At 44.9% G+C, this 16,641-nt stretch overlaps 2 protein-coding genes across 5 annotated transcripts in view; one reads left to right on the forward strand and one right to left on the reverse strand.

Moving 5' to 3' along the window:
* The window catches only part of dhrs7 (dehydrogenase/reductase (SDR family) member 7), a 156,381-nt gene that overhangs the window by 32,358 nt on the left and 107,382 nt on the right, over positions 1-16,641 (forward strand). For 2 of the 3 annotated variants that reach the window (XM_038775810.1, XM_038775827.1), the window contains exons 6-7: positions 2,258-2,386; positions 3,911-4,126. In XM_038775810.1, coding sequence (XP_038631738.1) covers positions 2,258-2,386; positions 3,911-4,126 — 345 coding nt within the window. Of the gene's footprint in view, positions 1-2,257; positions 2,387-3,910; positions 4,127-6,895; positions 8,467-16,641 lie in introns of those variants that run through there. The other variant, XM_038775818.1, reaches the window with a different exon arrangement.
* Positions 14,152-16,641, reverse strand: part of pcnx4 (pecanex 4) — a 72,714-nt gene continuing 70,224 nt past the window's right edge. The window contains exon 11 of one of the 2 annotated variants that reach the window (XM_038775780.1): positions 14,152-16,155. In XM_038775780.1, coding sequence (XP_038631708.1) covers positions 15,904-16,155 — 252 coding nt within the window. In that variant the 3' untranslated portion in view covers positions 14,152-15,903. The remainder of the gene's footprint in view (positions 16,156-16,641) is intronic. The other variant, XM_038775789.1, reaches the window with a different exon arrangement.

Consider the following 16,641-nt stretch of genomic DNA (forward strand, 5'->3'; position numbering starts at 1 on the left):
ATTGACCTTTATTCTTCTATTCGATTTCAGATAGCATGGCTCTTTTCATATTCTGCACTGTAGTGAGCTGCATTTATTTTTTTTAGAATGCAGCCATTTATTTAAATCCTGAAGCTAAGATGTACAAAAGTTGTGGGATCGTTATACCTCTGATAAGGAAAACTGCATCATATTTTTATGCATCATTAAAGCTTTTTAAAATGGGTGGCACGGTGACACAGTGGTTAGCAGTATGGGTTCGTCCTCGGCCCCAGGTTCGTCCTCGGCCCCAGGTCACTGTCCAGGTGGAGTTTGCATTCTCCCTGTGTTTGTGTGGGTCTCGCCCCCAACCCAAAGATGTTCAGGTTAGGTGGATTGGCCATGCTAAATTGCCATTTAATTGGGGGGAAAAAAGAATTAGGTACTCTAAATTTAAAAACTTTAAAAAACTAATTTAAAGTATAAATTCCTGGATTTTTTTCACATACTGGGGTCGATTTAAAAAGAATCCCTCCAACGATGACCTGAAGAGTGCTAAATTCTCTGTGACCTTTACTAGTTTCAGTGTGCTGAACATTACATTAATAATAGGCGTGATCTACCGGTGGGCGTAATGCGGGAGTGGTCTCCTGCAGGCTTCCCAGCAGCAGTACGCATTGCGAGATCTATCCAGGCCTCGCGAGGTGTCGCGATCAGGATCCCAGCCCAATGGGATTCTTACTTCTTGCGCACCTAATTCGGTTTTAAAACCACTTAGGCATACTCACCCGGGATCTGCCAGGCTCCCGGCATCTCCCAGCCACCCCAAGGAGTCCCCCAGCCGGGTGCCGTTCACTACTGTTCCACACAAATGTGGACCAGGTGGAATGGTACTCTGGGGGTCTCCCGGGCCATCGGAGGCCTTGATTGTCAGGAATAAGGTAGGCTAGCCCTCCCCCTGGAACACAGGCACCTTGACACTACCAGGATGGCACCTTCACAATGCCACCCTGGCACTGCCAAGGTGCCCCGGTGGCACTCCAAAGCCGGCAGGAGCACTGTCAGATGCTTGGGTGGCACTGTCAAGGGTCAGGGCCTGGCGGAGCCTTGTCGAAGAAAGAGGGGGTATGAAGGGGCCCCTGGAAGGTTGGAGGGGGTGAAGGGTGCGGGTCCCGAAAGGGGGAGTGAGCAGGCCTGAAAAGGGAGGCCACAGTGACCCCATAGAGGGGTGTTATCACTTGGCAGTGGGGGGGGGGGTTGTGTGGGGGGCAGCGCCGCCCTAGGGTTGCTGGCGACCCGGGCAAGCTGAACTTCGGCGCCCTTCGGTGGGGGGGGGGGGGGGGGTGGGGGAGGGCCCAAGGGGGGGGCGGAGTGACCTGGTGCATGATCGGGACCCACCGATCGGCGGGCCGGTCTCTCTGTCGGCAGGCCTCCTTTCTTCCACCGGCGGGCCTGGATCCATCCGCCATGTTTGTGCGGGGCGGCCTGGGGGAGGGCGGCCACCGCGCATGCGCTGGTTGGCACCGGCCCAACTGCGCATGCGCGGGACCCGAGTCTTTTACGCGCTGCCGGGTCTCTGACGCCGGTCACGCACACCTTGATGGCGCCCCCTAGCACATGGCGCCCCGGGCGACTGCCCGAGTTGCCGGTACCTTGAGCCGGCCCTGGTGGGGGGTGACATTGCCATGGGTGGGGCGGTGTGGGGGACTACAAGCGCACTTAGTGATTAGGTCATTCTTTCAAAATGGTGGCCTGATCTCCGAGGAACCGGTCTGGCCACTGATTTCAGCTCCCCAGTGATGAAAATAATTCAAAGTGTGTGCTTGATCGGGGAGAAACTCTCAAAGGTCTAAAAAAGTGACTAAGAGCGGCGGAGAAATTACCTTCAGAGCTGATGTGAAACTCCCAGCAAAACAGTTTACAAATGACACTCAGAAACCTTTCCGTTAGATCACTCCTAATGTCATCATGCCTGAATCACGAGCACCAACAATACCAAAATCTGAGCGGTTTTGGGATGTGACTTTCGGTGGCAAATTCTCAGAAGTTAAAAGCAGATTCAGGGTTTATGTAAATCATATTAAATAACAGATGCTTAATCATGTTTTTTTGTTTAGAATTCATAGAAACATTCTTACTTCTTGGCATTAGCATATTGGTTGTTTTGAATGCACTGCTAAGCATAACATCATAAATTTAATACAATTAAAAGTAATAGAAATAGTTTAATGATGATAAGACCATCACTTGTATCATACACAGCACACATGTCGATTCTATCCTGTATTTTCTTTTCTAGGGATTTTTTAATTCCCTTCGACCAGAGCTTGCTAGTTATCCAGGCATCATAATCAGCACTGTTTGTCCAGGACTAGTCCACTCTAATATTGTGAAAAATGCTTTTGCCGAAGAGCTATATAAGGTAAAGGTATGTATCATTTACCAGAGTCACAAGTGCAGTATATCCAAGGATTATTTTTTACACTGTGTAATAATTTAATGTAAAAATTAAAATATAATGTAAAAATTGGTAGCACCACACCTGGAATATTGTGTGTGGTTTTGGCCTCCTTACCTGAGGATGCATGGTTTTGTTATACAGGGAGTGCAGAGACTGATTCCTGGGATGGCAGGCCTGACGTATGAGGAGAGATTGAGTCAGTTTAGATTTTATTAGCTGTAGTTCAGAAGAATGAGGGGGAATCTCATAGAAACCTATAAAATTCTAACAGGACTAGACAGGGTAGATGCAAGAAGGATGTTATGATGGTCAGGGTATCCAGAACTAGGGGTCACAGTCTGAGGATACGGGGTAGATCATTTAGGACTGAGATGGAGAGAAACATCTTCACCAAGAGTGCTCGGCCTTTGGAATTTGCTACCACAGAATACAGTTGAGGCTAAACCATTACATTTTCAAGAAGCAGTTAGACATTGCACTTGGGGCGAAGGGGATCAAAGGATATGGGGGAAGATAAGACTATTGAATTGGATGAACAGCCATGATGATAATGAATGGTGGAGCAGCTCGAAGGGCTGAATGGCCTCTTCCTGCTCCTATTTTCAATGTTTCTATGTTTAAAGTTCAATCAATGTTTTCATTATTTTAAGTAAAACTCCCACAATGTTTAGAATAAACATTCAAAGAGCGGCACAGTGGTTAGCACTGCTGCCTCACGACGCCGCGGTCCCAGGTTCAATCCCGGCTCTGCGTCACTGTCTGTGTGGAGTTTGCACATTCTCCCTGTGTTTGCGTGGGTTTCACCCCCACACCCCAAAGATGTGCATGGTAGGTGGATTGGCCATATTAAATTGCCCTTAATTGGAACAAATAAATGGGTACTCTAAATTTATAAATAATTAATTAATTAATAATTAATCTTTATTGTCACAAGTAGGCTTACAGTAACACTGCAAATAAGTTACTGTGAAAAGCTCCTAGTCGCCACATTCTAGCGCCTGTTCGGATACACTGAGGGAGAATTCAGAATATCCAATTTACCTAACAGCCCGTCTTTCAGGACTTGTGGGAGGAAACCGGAGCACCCGGAGGAAACCCACGCAGACACGGGGAGAACTTGCAGACTCCGCACAAACAGTGATCCAAGCTGGGAATCGAACCTGGGAATCTGGTGCTGTGAAGCAACAGTGCTCACCACTGTGCTTCACTGAATAGTCACTCAAATGAAAATATTGAGAAAGTTCAACATATTAGGACTGAACCAGTAAATTTTTATCTTTAGTGACTCAATGAATCAGTAAATTGAAGTATATTTTTACAGAGATATAAAGCATAACAAATTCAAATTGGAGAAACAGTACCCCAAGTTTTATCTCAATTGGACTTTTTCTTTTGGGGCAGGCTGGAAGCATGTCTGATATGTTTACATAAGCTACAGGAGAGTTCAGAAATGTCATTATTTTGTTTTACACTTGTTATTGCTTTTCTTAGGCTGTGACTGAAACCTCTGTGCAAACCTGCAAAATGTCCACGGCACGTTGTGTCCGACTGATGCTGGTTGGTATGGCAAATGAATTAAAGGAGCTGTGGATTTCAGAGCAGCCCATTCTACTTTATGTTTATCTTTGGCAGTATGCTCCCACCTTGGCCTGGTTGGTTGCAAACAAGATTTCTGTGAAGAGAATCAAAAACGTGAAAAGTGGGCTGGTAGGTAAAACTTTGGAAAGATTAATCTGTGCATATTAACAGACCATTTTGTGATGGAAGATGTCATTGATAGCACTATCACACAGGACTTATGTTACGGTCCCAGCTGATGTTACAACTGAACGGGCTGATCCTAGAGTGGGACCCTGGCTCAGTAGACTGACTCTTTTTTAAAGAGACATGGATGAACAGATTTGCAGGACTCCTAATTAACATTTAACAGAAGAGGTAAAGCATTTAAACAAGAAAAGATAGGCTATAATACAATACCCCTTTACCCCACCTATATCTTCACAGATTTTTTGAGGATAACACAAGTTACAAAATATATCTTACGCTATAATATTCTCGGCAAGTACAAATTTCATGTAAACCAGCAGACCAACTGTGGTCAGACACACTTCACCCTGAAATCACATGGAAGATGCCACTCAATTGAACTATTGTGGCTTTCTCATCAAATCTCTCCAGATACATGTCACTTAGAGCCAGCTGGTCTCACTGGAACTCTGGCTTACGCACGAGTGTTTCCAAACTCCAGTCTCGAAGAAACGTGCCTTTGAACCTTTTGCCAAATGTGCTTTCTCTCAGATGCCTTCATCAAGGACCTACTTGCAGGGTTTTAATCTCTCTTTTCAGTATTCCTCTGCTTTGGATTGCCACATATGTTCAAGCTTTCACATAATATTTCGGGGACCCAACCACACCACTTCTTCACAGGCTGTATTAAGGTGTCACCAACCTTAAGATTACTTCAGATGTCTGGATTCTCATAAGCCAACTTCAATAGGTCTGCACCCTTCAGCTCTTGTCTTTAACTGGGATTCTCTCTCTGCCCCTTCCTTTAACTTAGTGAACAGTATTTTACAGTTCTTTGTCCCTTTGACTTCAGACTTACTTTGCTTTCTCTTTTCATTCGCTGGTTTCTGTAACAATCTGCTCTTTAGCTTCTGGGACTTGCTTTCTGCCCCTTACAACATTGTTTTGCTTCTCTGCTGTTAGTTTTTATGAGAGCTGCTTTCTTCTCAGATACCTGATTCCAACTGAACCACAAGTGCTTATGCTTTTAAGTGTGGGCCCCTCATTATTAAGCAATAATCTAGTCTTTTTTTAAAACCCTGTTTGTTTTCATGTCATAAACCCTTTAATTGCAATGCAGGCGAGGCAGCATGATGGCGTATTGGTTAGCACTGCTGCCTGACGAGGACCCAGGTTCGATCTCAGCCCCGGGTTACTGTCCTTGTGGAGTTTGCACATTCTCCCCATGTCTCACCCCACAAACCAAAGATGTGTAATGTCGGTGAATTGGCCACGCTAAATTGCCCCTTAAATCGGGTAAAAAAAGAATTGGGCATTCTAAATTTTTTTTTTTTTAAATTACAATGCAGACAGTTTAAAGAGGTCAAAGCTCACGGATACGTAGGCATCTTTGTTTAACATGAAGTTGACTAAAGTTTCAATCCTTTCTTACACAGTAACACAAAATTAAGCTAGCTTAAAGCCATTACTTATTTATAATACCCACAAATACAAATATAGATTACTTAAAACTACCTCTGTTTTCTGACACTCATCAATAATCTAGACATCAGTTTGGATTCAGCTAGAGCCACTCAGCTCCAGACATCATCACACCGTCAGTCCAAACATGTATAAAATAACTGAAGAGGTACAAATAACTTCCCTTGACATTGAGGCAGCATTTGCCCGAGTGTGGCTTCAAGGAGCCCCAGTAAAGTTCAAGTCAGTGGGAACCTGGAGGAAAACTCTCCATTGACTGGAATGATACCTAGCACAAAGGAAGAAGATTCTGGTTCTTGGAGGCTATTCATCTCAGTCCCAGTGCTGAGTGGTGCAGCAGTTCTGCCGAGTATATCCTGGGCCCAATCTTCTTCAGCTATTTCATCAGTGTCCTTTGTCCATCATAAGGTTAGAAAAGGGGATGTTTGCTGCTAATAGCACAGTGTAAGTTCCATTCACAATTACTCAGATACTGAAGCAATCTGTGCTTGCATGCAAGAAGACCTAGACAATGTTCAACGAGAGAATAACCACTTCCTTGGACATTCAACAGCATTGCCACCATCAACATCCCGAGGGTCACCTTTGACAAACTTTACTGGATCAGCTGCTCAAATATTGTGGCTGAAAGAACATGTCAGTGATTGGATATTCAATGGCAAGTGTCTTACCTCCTAACTGCCATTTCAACCATTAACAATGTCAGAAATGGGATGGAATATCCTTCACTTGCCTTGATGGGTGCTGTTCCAACAATACTCAAGAAACTGGACATCATCCAGGACAAAGTAGGTGCTTGATTGGCATCCCATCCAATTCCCTCCATCACCAGTGCATCATGGCTGCAGTGTACACCATCTAGAAAATGCACTTCAACTCACGCAAGGTTTCCTTGACCCGGCTCCCAAAACCTGCAGCATCCACCACCAGAAGGATGAGGGTGAATGGGAACATCACCATTACATGTAGGTTCCCTGACATGGAAATGTATTGCCATTTCCTTATCACTGTGTCGCAATCTTAGAACTCCCTGCCTATAAGCACTGTGGGAGTACCTACATGATTATAATGCTCATGAAATCATACATCGTCAAACCTGCCCACAACGATAGATAATTTGATGTATATAGATAATCTCAAACTTATATACAGTTGAGATTTAGAAACATCACAATTGTATACAGCAGTATCTTTGTTTCCCAGCCTCCAGCTCGCATTGCTGATCGTTTTTTAAAACATATATTTCAGGATGCTGATGTCTCTTACTTTGGAGAAATAAAGGTTAAAGCGGCTTGAAACTGTGGCCATAATGCTGTGGCTAAAGAAAATGAAGTTTCAGCAATGTAACTTTTAATGAAAATGCACCATTGTTTACTGACCATCATAGTTTTCACTCGCTGTTTTGTTTAAATTTAGGTATCAAAAAAATAACTTGTGTGTGTGTGTGTGTGTATATATCTTTATATAAAATGCCTTTCACACCTTCTAGCCACTGAGGATGTGAAAGACCCTACATAAATGCTACTTCTCTATTACCTCAGTGTATGTGCCAGGTCCGTGTCCGTGACCTTCTCTGCTGTAGCTTCCTGCCGAAGACTGCATTGTTTTATTTAAAAGCCGGTCGCAGCCATTGGCCGCTTCTCACGCGATCGGGAACACCATGACCGATTACTCCATCACCCTCCCAACACTGGCCTGTGACCCACTCGCGTGACAATAGCTTCTGATGCCAAAATCGCGGCAGATACCGATTTCCCGCCACATCGTGATTCTCCATCGCCCCGAAAATGACGTAAATGCATTTTTCACTCCGCACGTCCAGTAGACACCATTTGCATATCATTAGAGCCTATTCTCCAGCGCCTCCGCGATTCTCCGCCTCCGATGGGCCGAGTTTCCTACGGTTCACTTGTGCTTTTAAATATATGGAAACTGGCATGGTGGCTGCAGATGGAGAGAGAGCCACACACTCCTGGCCGTCACCCACCAGCGGCCCACCCAGGGCAACACCCACAGGCCTTCCTGCTAGTCGCCGCAGCCCTGGGGGCTGCCCTGCGGCTGCATGAGCGGGAGCTCCTCGAGGAGGAGGAGGAAGCTGTAGCAGCGGAGCGGGCAGCAGAGGGGCAGATGGCTGCCGCCCAGGTTGGAGAGCCGTCTGTCCAACAGGCCGAGGAGGAGGTGCCACATGATGCATCGCGTGTACCGGCACCTCCTGTCATTCGAGGACCTGCCAGATTGGGCATGCCGTTGAAGACTCCGGCTGAGCAGAGAGACAATGCAACATATCTGCCAGATGATGGTCACCACCTGGCAGGGGTATGGGGAGGACAGCAGCAGCCTCCACAACATCGCCCAACAGTGGGCGGAGGAGGAGGACCAGTAGGCTTCGTCCGACGAGGAGGATGCGGGGAAGGGTGAGGGCGGGCAGGACATGGAGCCCAGGCAGACATGGGAGACCGCACGACGTGTGCGCCAGAAGCAATGCGCACGAGACGCTCCCCCACCTCAAACCCTCCGTGATACTTACCTGCCGCACTATGGGGCGGGGCCTGGTTTGGCAGTAATAACGGGTCTGGTCCGTGGGATGGAGGATGATGACAACCTGCTCTGCGATGAGCTTTGCTACTCCACATCGTATGACCATGTCTAACTCCTTCCCACTGCAGCACTTTCCACCGTCCACCGGGGTGATCCCTGCATGCGAGCTGGCCATTCCTTCACATAGTCCCATCAAATCCCTGGGGTGGCGATGGTGGGGACAGTCGGTGGTGGGAAGGGGAAGAGGTGGGGAGCACGGGCCACCCACAGTGTCTGCACCATTTCCCCCCCCCCCCCCCCCCCACTCAACGTCCGCCCTTTTCCCCCCCAATGAAAAATGAATGAAAATGAAAATTGCTTATTGTCACGAGTAGGCTTCAATGAAGTTACTGTGAAAAGCCCCTAGTCGTCAAATTCCGGCGTCTGTTCGGGGAGGCTGGTAGGGGAATGTCCACCCTTTTCCACCGCCCCCGCCAAGCCCAAACCACCCCACCCCTCACACCCATCAGACAGAGCACCTGGCCTTGTGGGCCCTAAGGCAACGTCTAGGTAGCTCCCCAGATGGTACAGCAGGAGTGGAGGTGTTCTGCTGTGATACCTGCCCTGTGACCTGGGTCCCCGTTGGCAGGCGTCTTCTGGGGCAACCGGAATTACACATGCCCGGCCACTGCTCGGGTGCCGCAGGTGGTGTGGTGTTGCCATTCTGCCTGCTTCCCACCAGATGCACTGGGGGGGGGGGGGGGGAGAATGCTGCAGTGTTCTGGCACCCCCCTGTGGAGTCACCGGCACATGCCCCATCACCTCCTCTTCCCTCGAGGTGTCCAATAGCCCCTGGGCTACTTCATGGGAGAAGGGTGCGAGGGGAGCTACCTCCTGAGGCTCCCCTGCCACCTGGCACTGCCAGTCCTGGAGGCTGGCTCTGGTCTCGACCAGGATCTGCATGCTGGGAACCAGGGAGCACAGAGAGTGGACCATCTCCGTCTGGGACTGCGCCACATCATACTGCGACTGTGCCACCACCTTCTGTGTTTGTCTCACATCAGCCAGTGACTGCGCCATCTCCCTCTGGGACTGGGCCACCTCCCTCTGTGTCTGCGCTACGTTGGCCAGCACTTGGGCAATGTTGCCGACTTTCCCAGCGATGGCCTGGTGTGACTCAATGAGGCCTCACTTCCTCCCCCATGGCCGAGCTCCACCTTGGTGACCCAACATTCCTCCGGGCCGCCGGCCACTTCCAGGGCCCTCTGTTCTGCCATGGTGAGACCCATGCTCAGGAACGCCGCTGCAATTTCCAGGTGGCTCTGGGACATGCTCACCTGTGATGCGGCAACCCTGTCCTGGGCCTCAGCCCGCACCTGCACAGAATACCCCAGGCCTCGGGCATGCCGTTCCATAGCCGAAACCATTGCCTCCATTGCCTCTACTGTGGACGCCACCCATGCGGTGTTGACCTGGGTGGCAGGTATGGTCGGCACCACCTCCTGCTCCTGCACGAGGTTGGACTCCTCCAACTGCACCTGCAGGCACTGGATACTTGCTGACACCTCATGTAGTCCCTGGACTACTATAGATGGGACTGTCTGTTTCAGAAGCTCGAGACCCATCTGGACTGCAGCTAGTCCCTGGGATCGGCCTGCCCTCAAACCGCCCGCCCCCTCGGGTGCTCCTACCTCTACCTGCTATACTGGGTTAATTGTGGGGTGCGCACCAGAGAATGTTCCAGGAGCCTCTTCACTAACATGCCCAACTGAAGTGAGTGTCTCTGGGGTGGTGGAGGATGTTGGAGATTGCTGTTGCGGAAAATCAGTGTCATCCTCTGACACAAGCTCTGGTGTGTCCTGAGTCTCGGATGGAGGGCTGGTGTCCAAGCTTCTCCCATCACTGCTCGGCCCACAAGGGGGCTCCGGCTGTGGCACTGGCTGGGGCGGGGGACGGCAGATCACCAGCAGGTCCTGCAAGACTAGACAAAATCAATGATTAGATCGTTGGCTGGGGGGGGTGGTGGTGGTGGGCTGTTGGGTGGCAGCGAGGGTGGTGGGGTGAGGATGGTGTGGAGGGTGGTGTTGACACACGTGTCATGGGGGAACCGTAACTCAGCAGGGTCTCACTTCCTCACCCATGGCCGAGTTCCACCTTGGCGACCTCCCTTTCCTCCGGGCCGCTGGCCATTTCCAGAGCCCTCTGCTCTACCATGGTGAGGGGCCAGTCAGGCAGCCAGGGGGTGGGTAGATGACGGCCTCCGTGGCCAGCGCACCCGGCCGGTATGGGTGGCAGTATGTGGGGCAGGGTGGGTGTGTGTGTGGGGAGAGGGGGAGTCAGGGTTACAGGTGTGGGAGGGGGGGAGGGTTAGTACCAGGGGCACAGTGCTGCCTACTCACCCTGGCTGCCCTGAGGAGGTCATGCAGTTTGTTTCTGCACTGCTGACCGGTCCAGACTACGTTGCCCATGGCCCTACCTCTGCCACCTGCGCCCAGGCACGACGAGCGGTGGCAGCTGGCAGCCTTACCGGGCCGGGATCGTCCTACTCTCCTCCACTGTTTCTAAGAGGGTCTTAAGTTCTGTGTCCGCGAACCTTGGTGCCGTTCTCCTTACGTCCCGCTCTTGTTGGCTGGGATGGTGTGTGGGGGAGAATTGTTTAAATGGCTGCAGCTTGTCAGCCTCCTCGGTGTCAATCTCGGACCTGACGAATCCCACACTGTTTTTCATTAGAATCGATTGTGTTTCATATGGCGCATGTACTAGCCCCTTAATAGTATCAGAATCGGTGCAGGTGTGGAGCCGATTCTTCTGTAATTGAAGTCCACCGATTCTCCATTGGCGTCAACACTTGGTCTCAGAAACGGTGAATCCCGGCCCATGTTCCACAACTGTTTTATGGAAATGTTAAGTTAACGACATTCATCCTGGTGGCCTCAGAGCATAACAGCTTCCTATATTACAATAGTGGCAATACTTCAATAGTACTTTATTGTTTTGGAACGTCCTGGGTTCCAGGTTGCTTCCAAATTATATCTATTGGCATTGTGGAACCGTGAATGGACATCATGAGCCACTGGCAAATTGGGGAATTGGAATGACTATGGTTTTCTGTTAAAATAGCAGAGATCCCAATTGCATTATTGGCCTAGATTTGCTTCTCTTCATGAAACCACTGCTGTCTCTCCAGGGTCCATCATTTCAAATAAGGAAACTACACATTTAAAATGGCAGTCAATAGCCAAATGGTTATTCGATTTAGACCATAAGTGTGAAAATGTTGAAAGAAAACTAAGATACAGCTTTTTGAAAGAATATTCTTCAGTACAGTGAAGATATACTCCCTTCTTTCCAATAGTACAGTTAATTAATGCAAACCGGTCAATCACATGGCACTTCATTGCTCATGGTAACAGCTTGAGGTTAATTGGACCCCGGTGCACTGACATTATTCTGACTCAATTTTAAATGAATTCAGTCTTACTTTCATAATTCCATTCTAAATTTATCTGTGCACATCTGATACTCGGCACATAACCATCTGATACTCTGCAAGATTGCAATTATATCTTTCCACTAATAGTAAATCTAAGCATCTGCACTGGCAAGACTATGTAATTAGTGTGAATGTGGACCTGGAAATTTATAATGTAAGAAATTGATGGGAATTATGCAAACTTGTTATTAATTTTATTATATTGTAATAGTTTAATAATCTGTTCATTGTTTTGTAAAGACATTTAATTTGAAAAATGGTTCAGGTGGTTGTGATGAATATAAAACGGGGCATAGGTTCTGATCTTGTTTACACAAATTGACTATTGTAAGTGATGGGAAACTAATAGTTAATTCAATATGTACACTTCCCTCAACAATAATAAATTGACAATTTTGAAATGGTTGATTTTATTTCTTCATCTGCTCTACATTGCTCAAATTTGCAAGTATGCCACTATGGAAATATAAATAATCTTTCTGGGTAAATAATATCGATGGATTTTGTGCAAGCATTTGTGCAGATGTTAATGTTTTTGATGATGGTGAGTTAAGACACTTCATTGAATTGCAGTATTGCGGGGCGGGGGGGGGGGGGCGCACTCATTCAAATAGGCTGCAAAACCAAGGTCTTGATTTCTAATGTGGATGTCAAAAGTCACAATTCTAAGGCAGCACGGTTGCGTAGTGGGTAGCACTGCAGCCTCATGGCGCCGAGGTCCCAGGTTCGATCCCGGCTCTGAGTCACTATCCGTGTGTAGTTTGCACATTCTCCCTGTGTTTGCGTGGGTTTCACCCCCACAATCCAAAAGAAATGCAGGGTAGGTGGATTGGTGACGCTAAATTGCCACTTAATTGGAAAAATGAATTGGGTACTCTAAATTTTTTTTTTAAATCACAATTCTGTTGCCATCCTTGCCAACATTTTTGCCTTCAATTAATACTAGTAAATAATTAAGTATCTTGGTATTTATTTCAAAGCTATTTATGGCATCTTGATGTGCACAAATTGACTGCAGCATTTATGTCAATGACTACCAGTCAGAAAGGTATTCCCGATCTATAAAGTGCTTTGGGAGTGGAGGTTGGCAAGGTCCAACTTTCAGGTTTCCTGAAGTGGCCAATGGTACAGAATTGGTTGCATTGCCTTATATGTTCTCTGCCAGCATGAGACATGATCTCCTAAAGAAAATTACATGTTAATGGAATGGCAAAAATGCTTAATCACTTTAATGATAACATTTGAGTAGCACTTTTTGGTGAGTGAGTTTTTTTTACCATTTAAATTTTTCTAATCACTTTAACTCAATAAAAACCATTCTATCAAATTTTGAGAGAAGCTTTTACTATCCATATTTAACACCCTACATTTGTGACTTGTGCGTTAGGATACCGGACCAGATCCCGTTTGTTAGAATACCAGACGAGAACCCCAAACAATGTTTCTAACATTGTAAAACTGTGTGGAAAAAATACTTCATCCCAGGAATAATGACTCTGACCAATAGATACCTTTTATCACACTTGTTGTAATCAGACTTCTGCAGATACATTCATCCCTTATAATTTTAAATATGTAACATTAGTAAATTAATCTCCTACCTTTTTTGTCCATTCCCAAGTTACATATCTTGGGGCAGTTGGCTGTCAGAAAATTGACGAGCATGGATTAGAGGTCTTACCAGGTAAATGGAAGGAACTGTATTTCCACACAACTAACAATTAATAATTCAATTGACGACAAGTTGTGAGAGCGCTTTGGTTACACCCACCATTTGGAGGTATAGAACCCAATGATATGCATAGACCATGGATAAATACAACTGTATATTCTTATGCAGTCCCCAAGTACAGCTTTCCGTCCATCATCCCAAGCTTGAGTCTTCTCAATCAACCAATACTCGGACATCTGCTTTCAGCAAAATGGAAGGGCCAACAAAAGGTAGCAAATTTATGTTGTTGCTCGTTTCGAACACTAGGATCTGGCTTATTCATTATCAAATAATAATGAAACCGAGTGAATCTTCAGGAACTAAATAACCGACGAGCACAGGCTCACCCTGCTGCTGCTTTTTCTTAAAGACACAAATCGACATTGGCTTAATAGCCAGAGTGTTTAAAAAGTATAACGAGATTTTATAAATTAAAATGCATTAGAAGTATACTTTGTACTAATTTTTTAAAATTTCAAAACAGAACTGGGGTGAACAAACTGTGACCTACACACAACCGCCAAAATGAGAACATTGAATTCTGTGACCAGAAAGCTAGGCACCTTAGTATTACAGTATTTTTAATTTACTGGTTGGTTTGAATTTTGTGGGTTTGAGATTGGAAAATTATTCTTTACATTAGTTAATGCATGCTAAATTAGAATAGCATCAAAATCTGTTATCATGAGCAATTTCAAGTATATGAAAAGTAATGGAAGAGTAGATTTTAATTTAATCTGGTTTATGAGACTCCATGGTGATTAACAAAAGACAAAAAAGTCATTGCTGATATAGAAGTAAACTTTAATTTTATAGAGGCTCACAAAACAGTAAAGGTTCTCCACTATATACAGATTTAAATCCAGAGACTAAATCATAAAAGTTGTATCAAATACAGCTGTACATGTCATTGTAATTTAATTATACGATGACCTACACTTCTAATAAATCTGATTTGAAAATGTATTGCTCATTTTTAAAACAGGACTTGTCCATCCATTTAAAAAACTGATCATTGTTAAGGGATACTAAAATAATGGAAGGTTATACACGCTAAATGGTTCATACTATGCAGTACTAAAAATAAAAGGCACTGTTTATTGAGATTTAATCATGTTCAATATAATCCTAGTATGGTTTTAAAAACATTTGCACAGACATTTCAGAAAAGGTGTGCTTTCTGGCACCCTATGATCTTGTACATTCTTAATGAAAACAATCTTTTATAACAATGTAATTGATTAACCAAATAATAACTTTCTTTACTAGTATTCCAAATGTTGTGCACTTAAACATTATTTTCTTTATGTATGGGTGAACAGGTTGGTCAGTCAGACTACAGTACTAACCGGTTGTCACCAATGTCTTTTGTTGGTAAACACTCGTAACCACGCAGGACCATATATATGCAACTCTTCACACATTTCCTTCAATGCAGCAGATTGTTACTGGAGCCTATGCTCTGCACAACTCAGATTGGTAAGTGAGCAGAAAGAGTAACTGAAACCAAGCTCTTACATTCTGCGGCTCTAATACTCAAGTGCCTTTTAACAGTCCACCATCATTTGAAGTTTTAAAATGCAACTTATAGAACTAGCAAAAAAAAAATGCATACTTCATTCCAAATTAACTATGATATATCCGTTTGCACTGTTACAAAATGAAACAATTCCAAAAAATATATCCATACATTCCATCCGAAATGAGCAGTTGCAACTGCAGTGTGCCAAAGGATTTTAGCCTGGGACTTTAAAATGGTTTTACTAGGACTTTATCACATCAAGCAAGTTCTCAATTTGTGTTGTGTTGAACTTATTGTAACTTTAAAACCAAATAGGTATTTTATCAACAATAATGAAGCATTTTCTTAGTACTGGTAACCCATGGCAATGGGATTTTGAAGAGGAAAACTCAGAGGTAACAATATTTTACTGTCAATTATTTTATTCCTGATAAATACAATCTGGTAGTGAAATATTTCAGAACAAACATTTTTTAAAATGTGCCTCATTCCAAATTTGTTTTCAATAAGCTGCCATACTTTCACAATTCAACACAATCTATTGAACTTATAATGCAGAAAATAGTATACAACATACACTCTCTTCAAAACTAGTGGCACATACTTAAGATACTAAATCACAGTTCTCTCAATCTTCATATCCCTAACATAGGTTTTGGCATACATTTAAAACACAAAGGATTCACAGTTGAGACCAATTCCAGCTTATAGCATACCCCAACCTCACCCACCCTTTTGTTTCCAGGGATACAAAAATACTACAAAATCCACTAATCAAAAATCATCAGGAAGTTTTAAAAAGTACCAAAATTATTCTGGCAATAAATCCAATAATTTTTGCATAGTTGATACATGGAAGTATCTACCAAAGCATTGATTTGTACTAGTTCAAGTGGTAATTTATACAAAGTGCCAAGCCTCAACCTTTAACAATGAGGGAAACATTTTACTTTCATTGCTCCTATAGTAATAACTCAGTGTTAAACATGGATTAGAACTTGCAATGAAATTCTTCAGAACAAAGGTATATGAATTGGCATAGATGAATAAATGGGATAGCCAAGGGGAGGGTCTGCTGATTGCACAGTTAAATTTCTCAGTAACACAGGGTGTGCTTGTATGCTGTATCGTTCCTCATCATCATTTGTGGCATACAGAAGTTCCCAAGACAGGTTGGCCCATTGGCCTCTTATTGCTTCTGCATTTAACCGTCCAACTTGCAACAACATTTCCTGCAGTGACAGCACGCGTCCTGTATATGTGCTCTGCAAAAACAAGAACATTAAAAACAATTTTAACTCGCCCAATAGCTAAGAAAAATAAATTTGATGTTTCAATTTTGCCTAAGAAAATTTTTGTTTTGTTTTTAAAAAAAATATTTTTTATTCTCCTTTTTCACAATTTTTTTCCCGAACTTACACCCAACAACAATCAATAACCAACAACAAATATCTCAAACCCCATAACAGTAACAACGATCCCATCCTCCCACCATGCCCAGACATCAGCCCGCATGTTAACATAAACAAATGACAAAGAAAAAAAAAGGAATCGGGGATTACCCATAGCCATTTTCAACATACATAGCTCCCCTACCCCCGCACCCCACCCTCCCTTTCCCCCCCCCCCCCCAACTAATGTTTGATGTTATCCAGTTCTTGAAAGTGCATAATAAATAGTGCCCATGACTTGTAGAACCCCTCCGAGCTTCCCCTCAGTTCGAACTTAACCTTCTCAAGGGTCAAGTATTC

The sequence above is a fragment of the Scyliorhinus canicula genome, chromosome 2 (genome assembly GCF_902713615.1).
Source record: "Scyliorhinus canicula chromosome 2, sScyCan1.1, whole genome shotgun sequence".
NCBI lineage: Eukaryota > Metazoa > Chordata > Chondrichthyes > Carcharhiniformes > Scyliorhinidae > Scyliorhinus > Scyliorhinus canicula.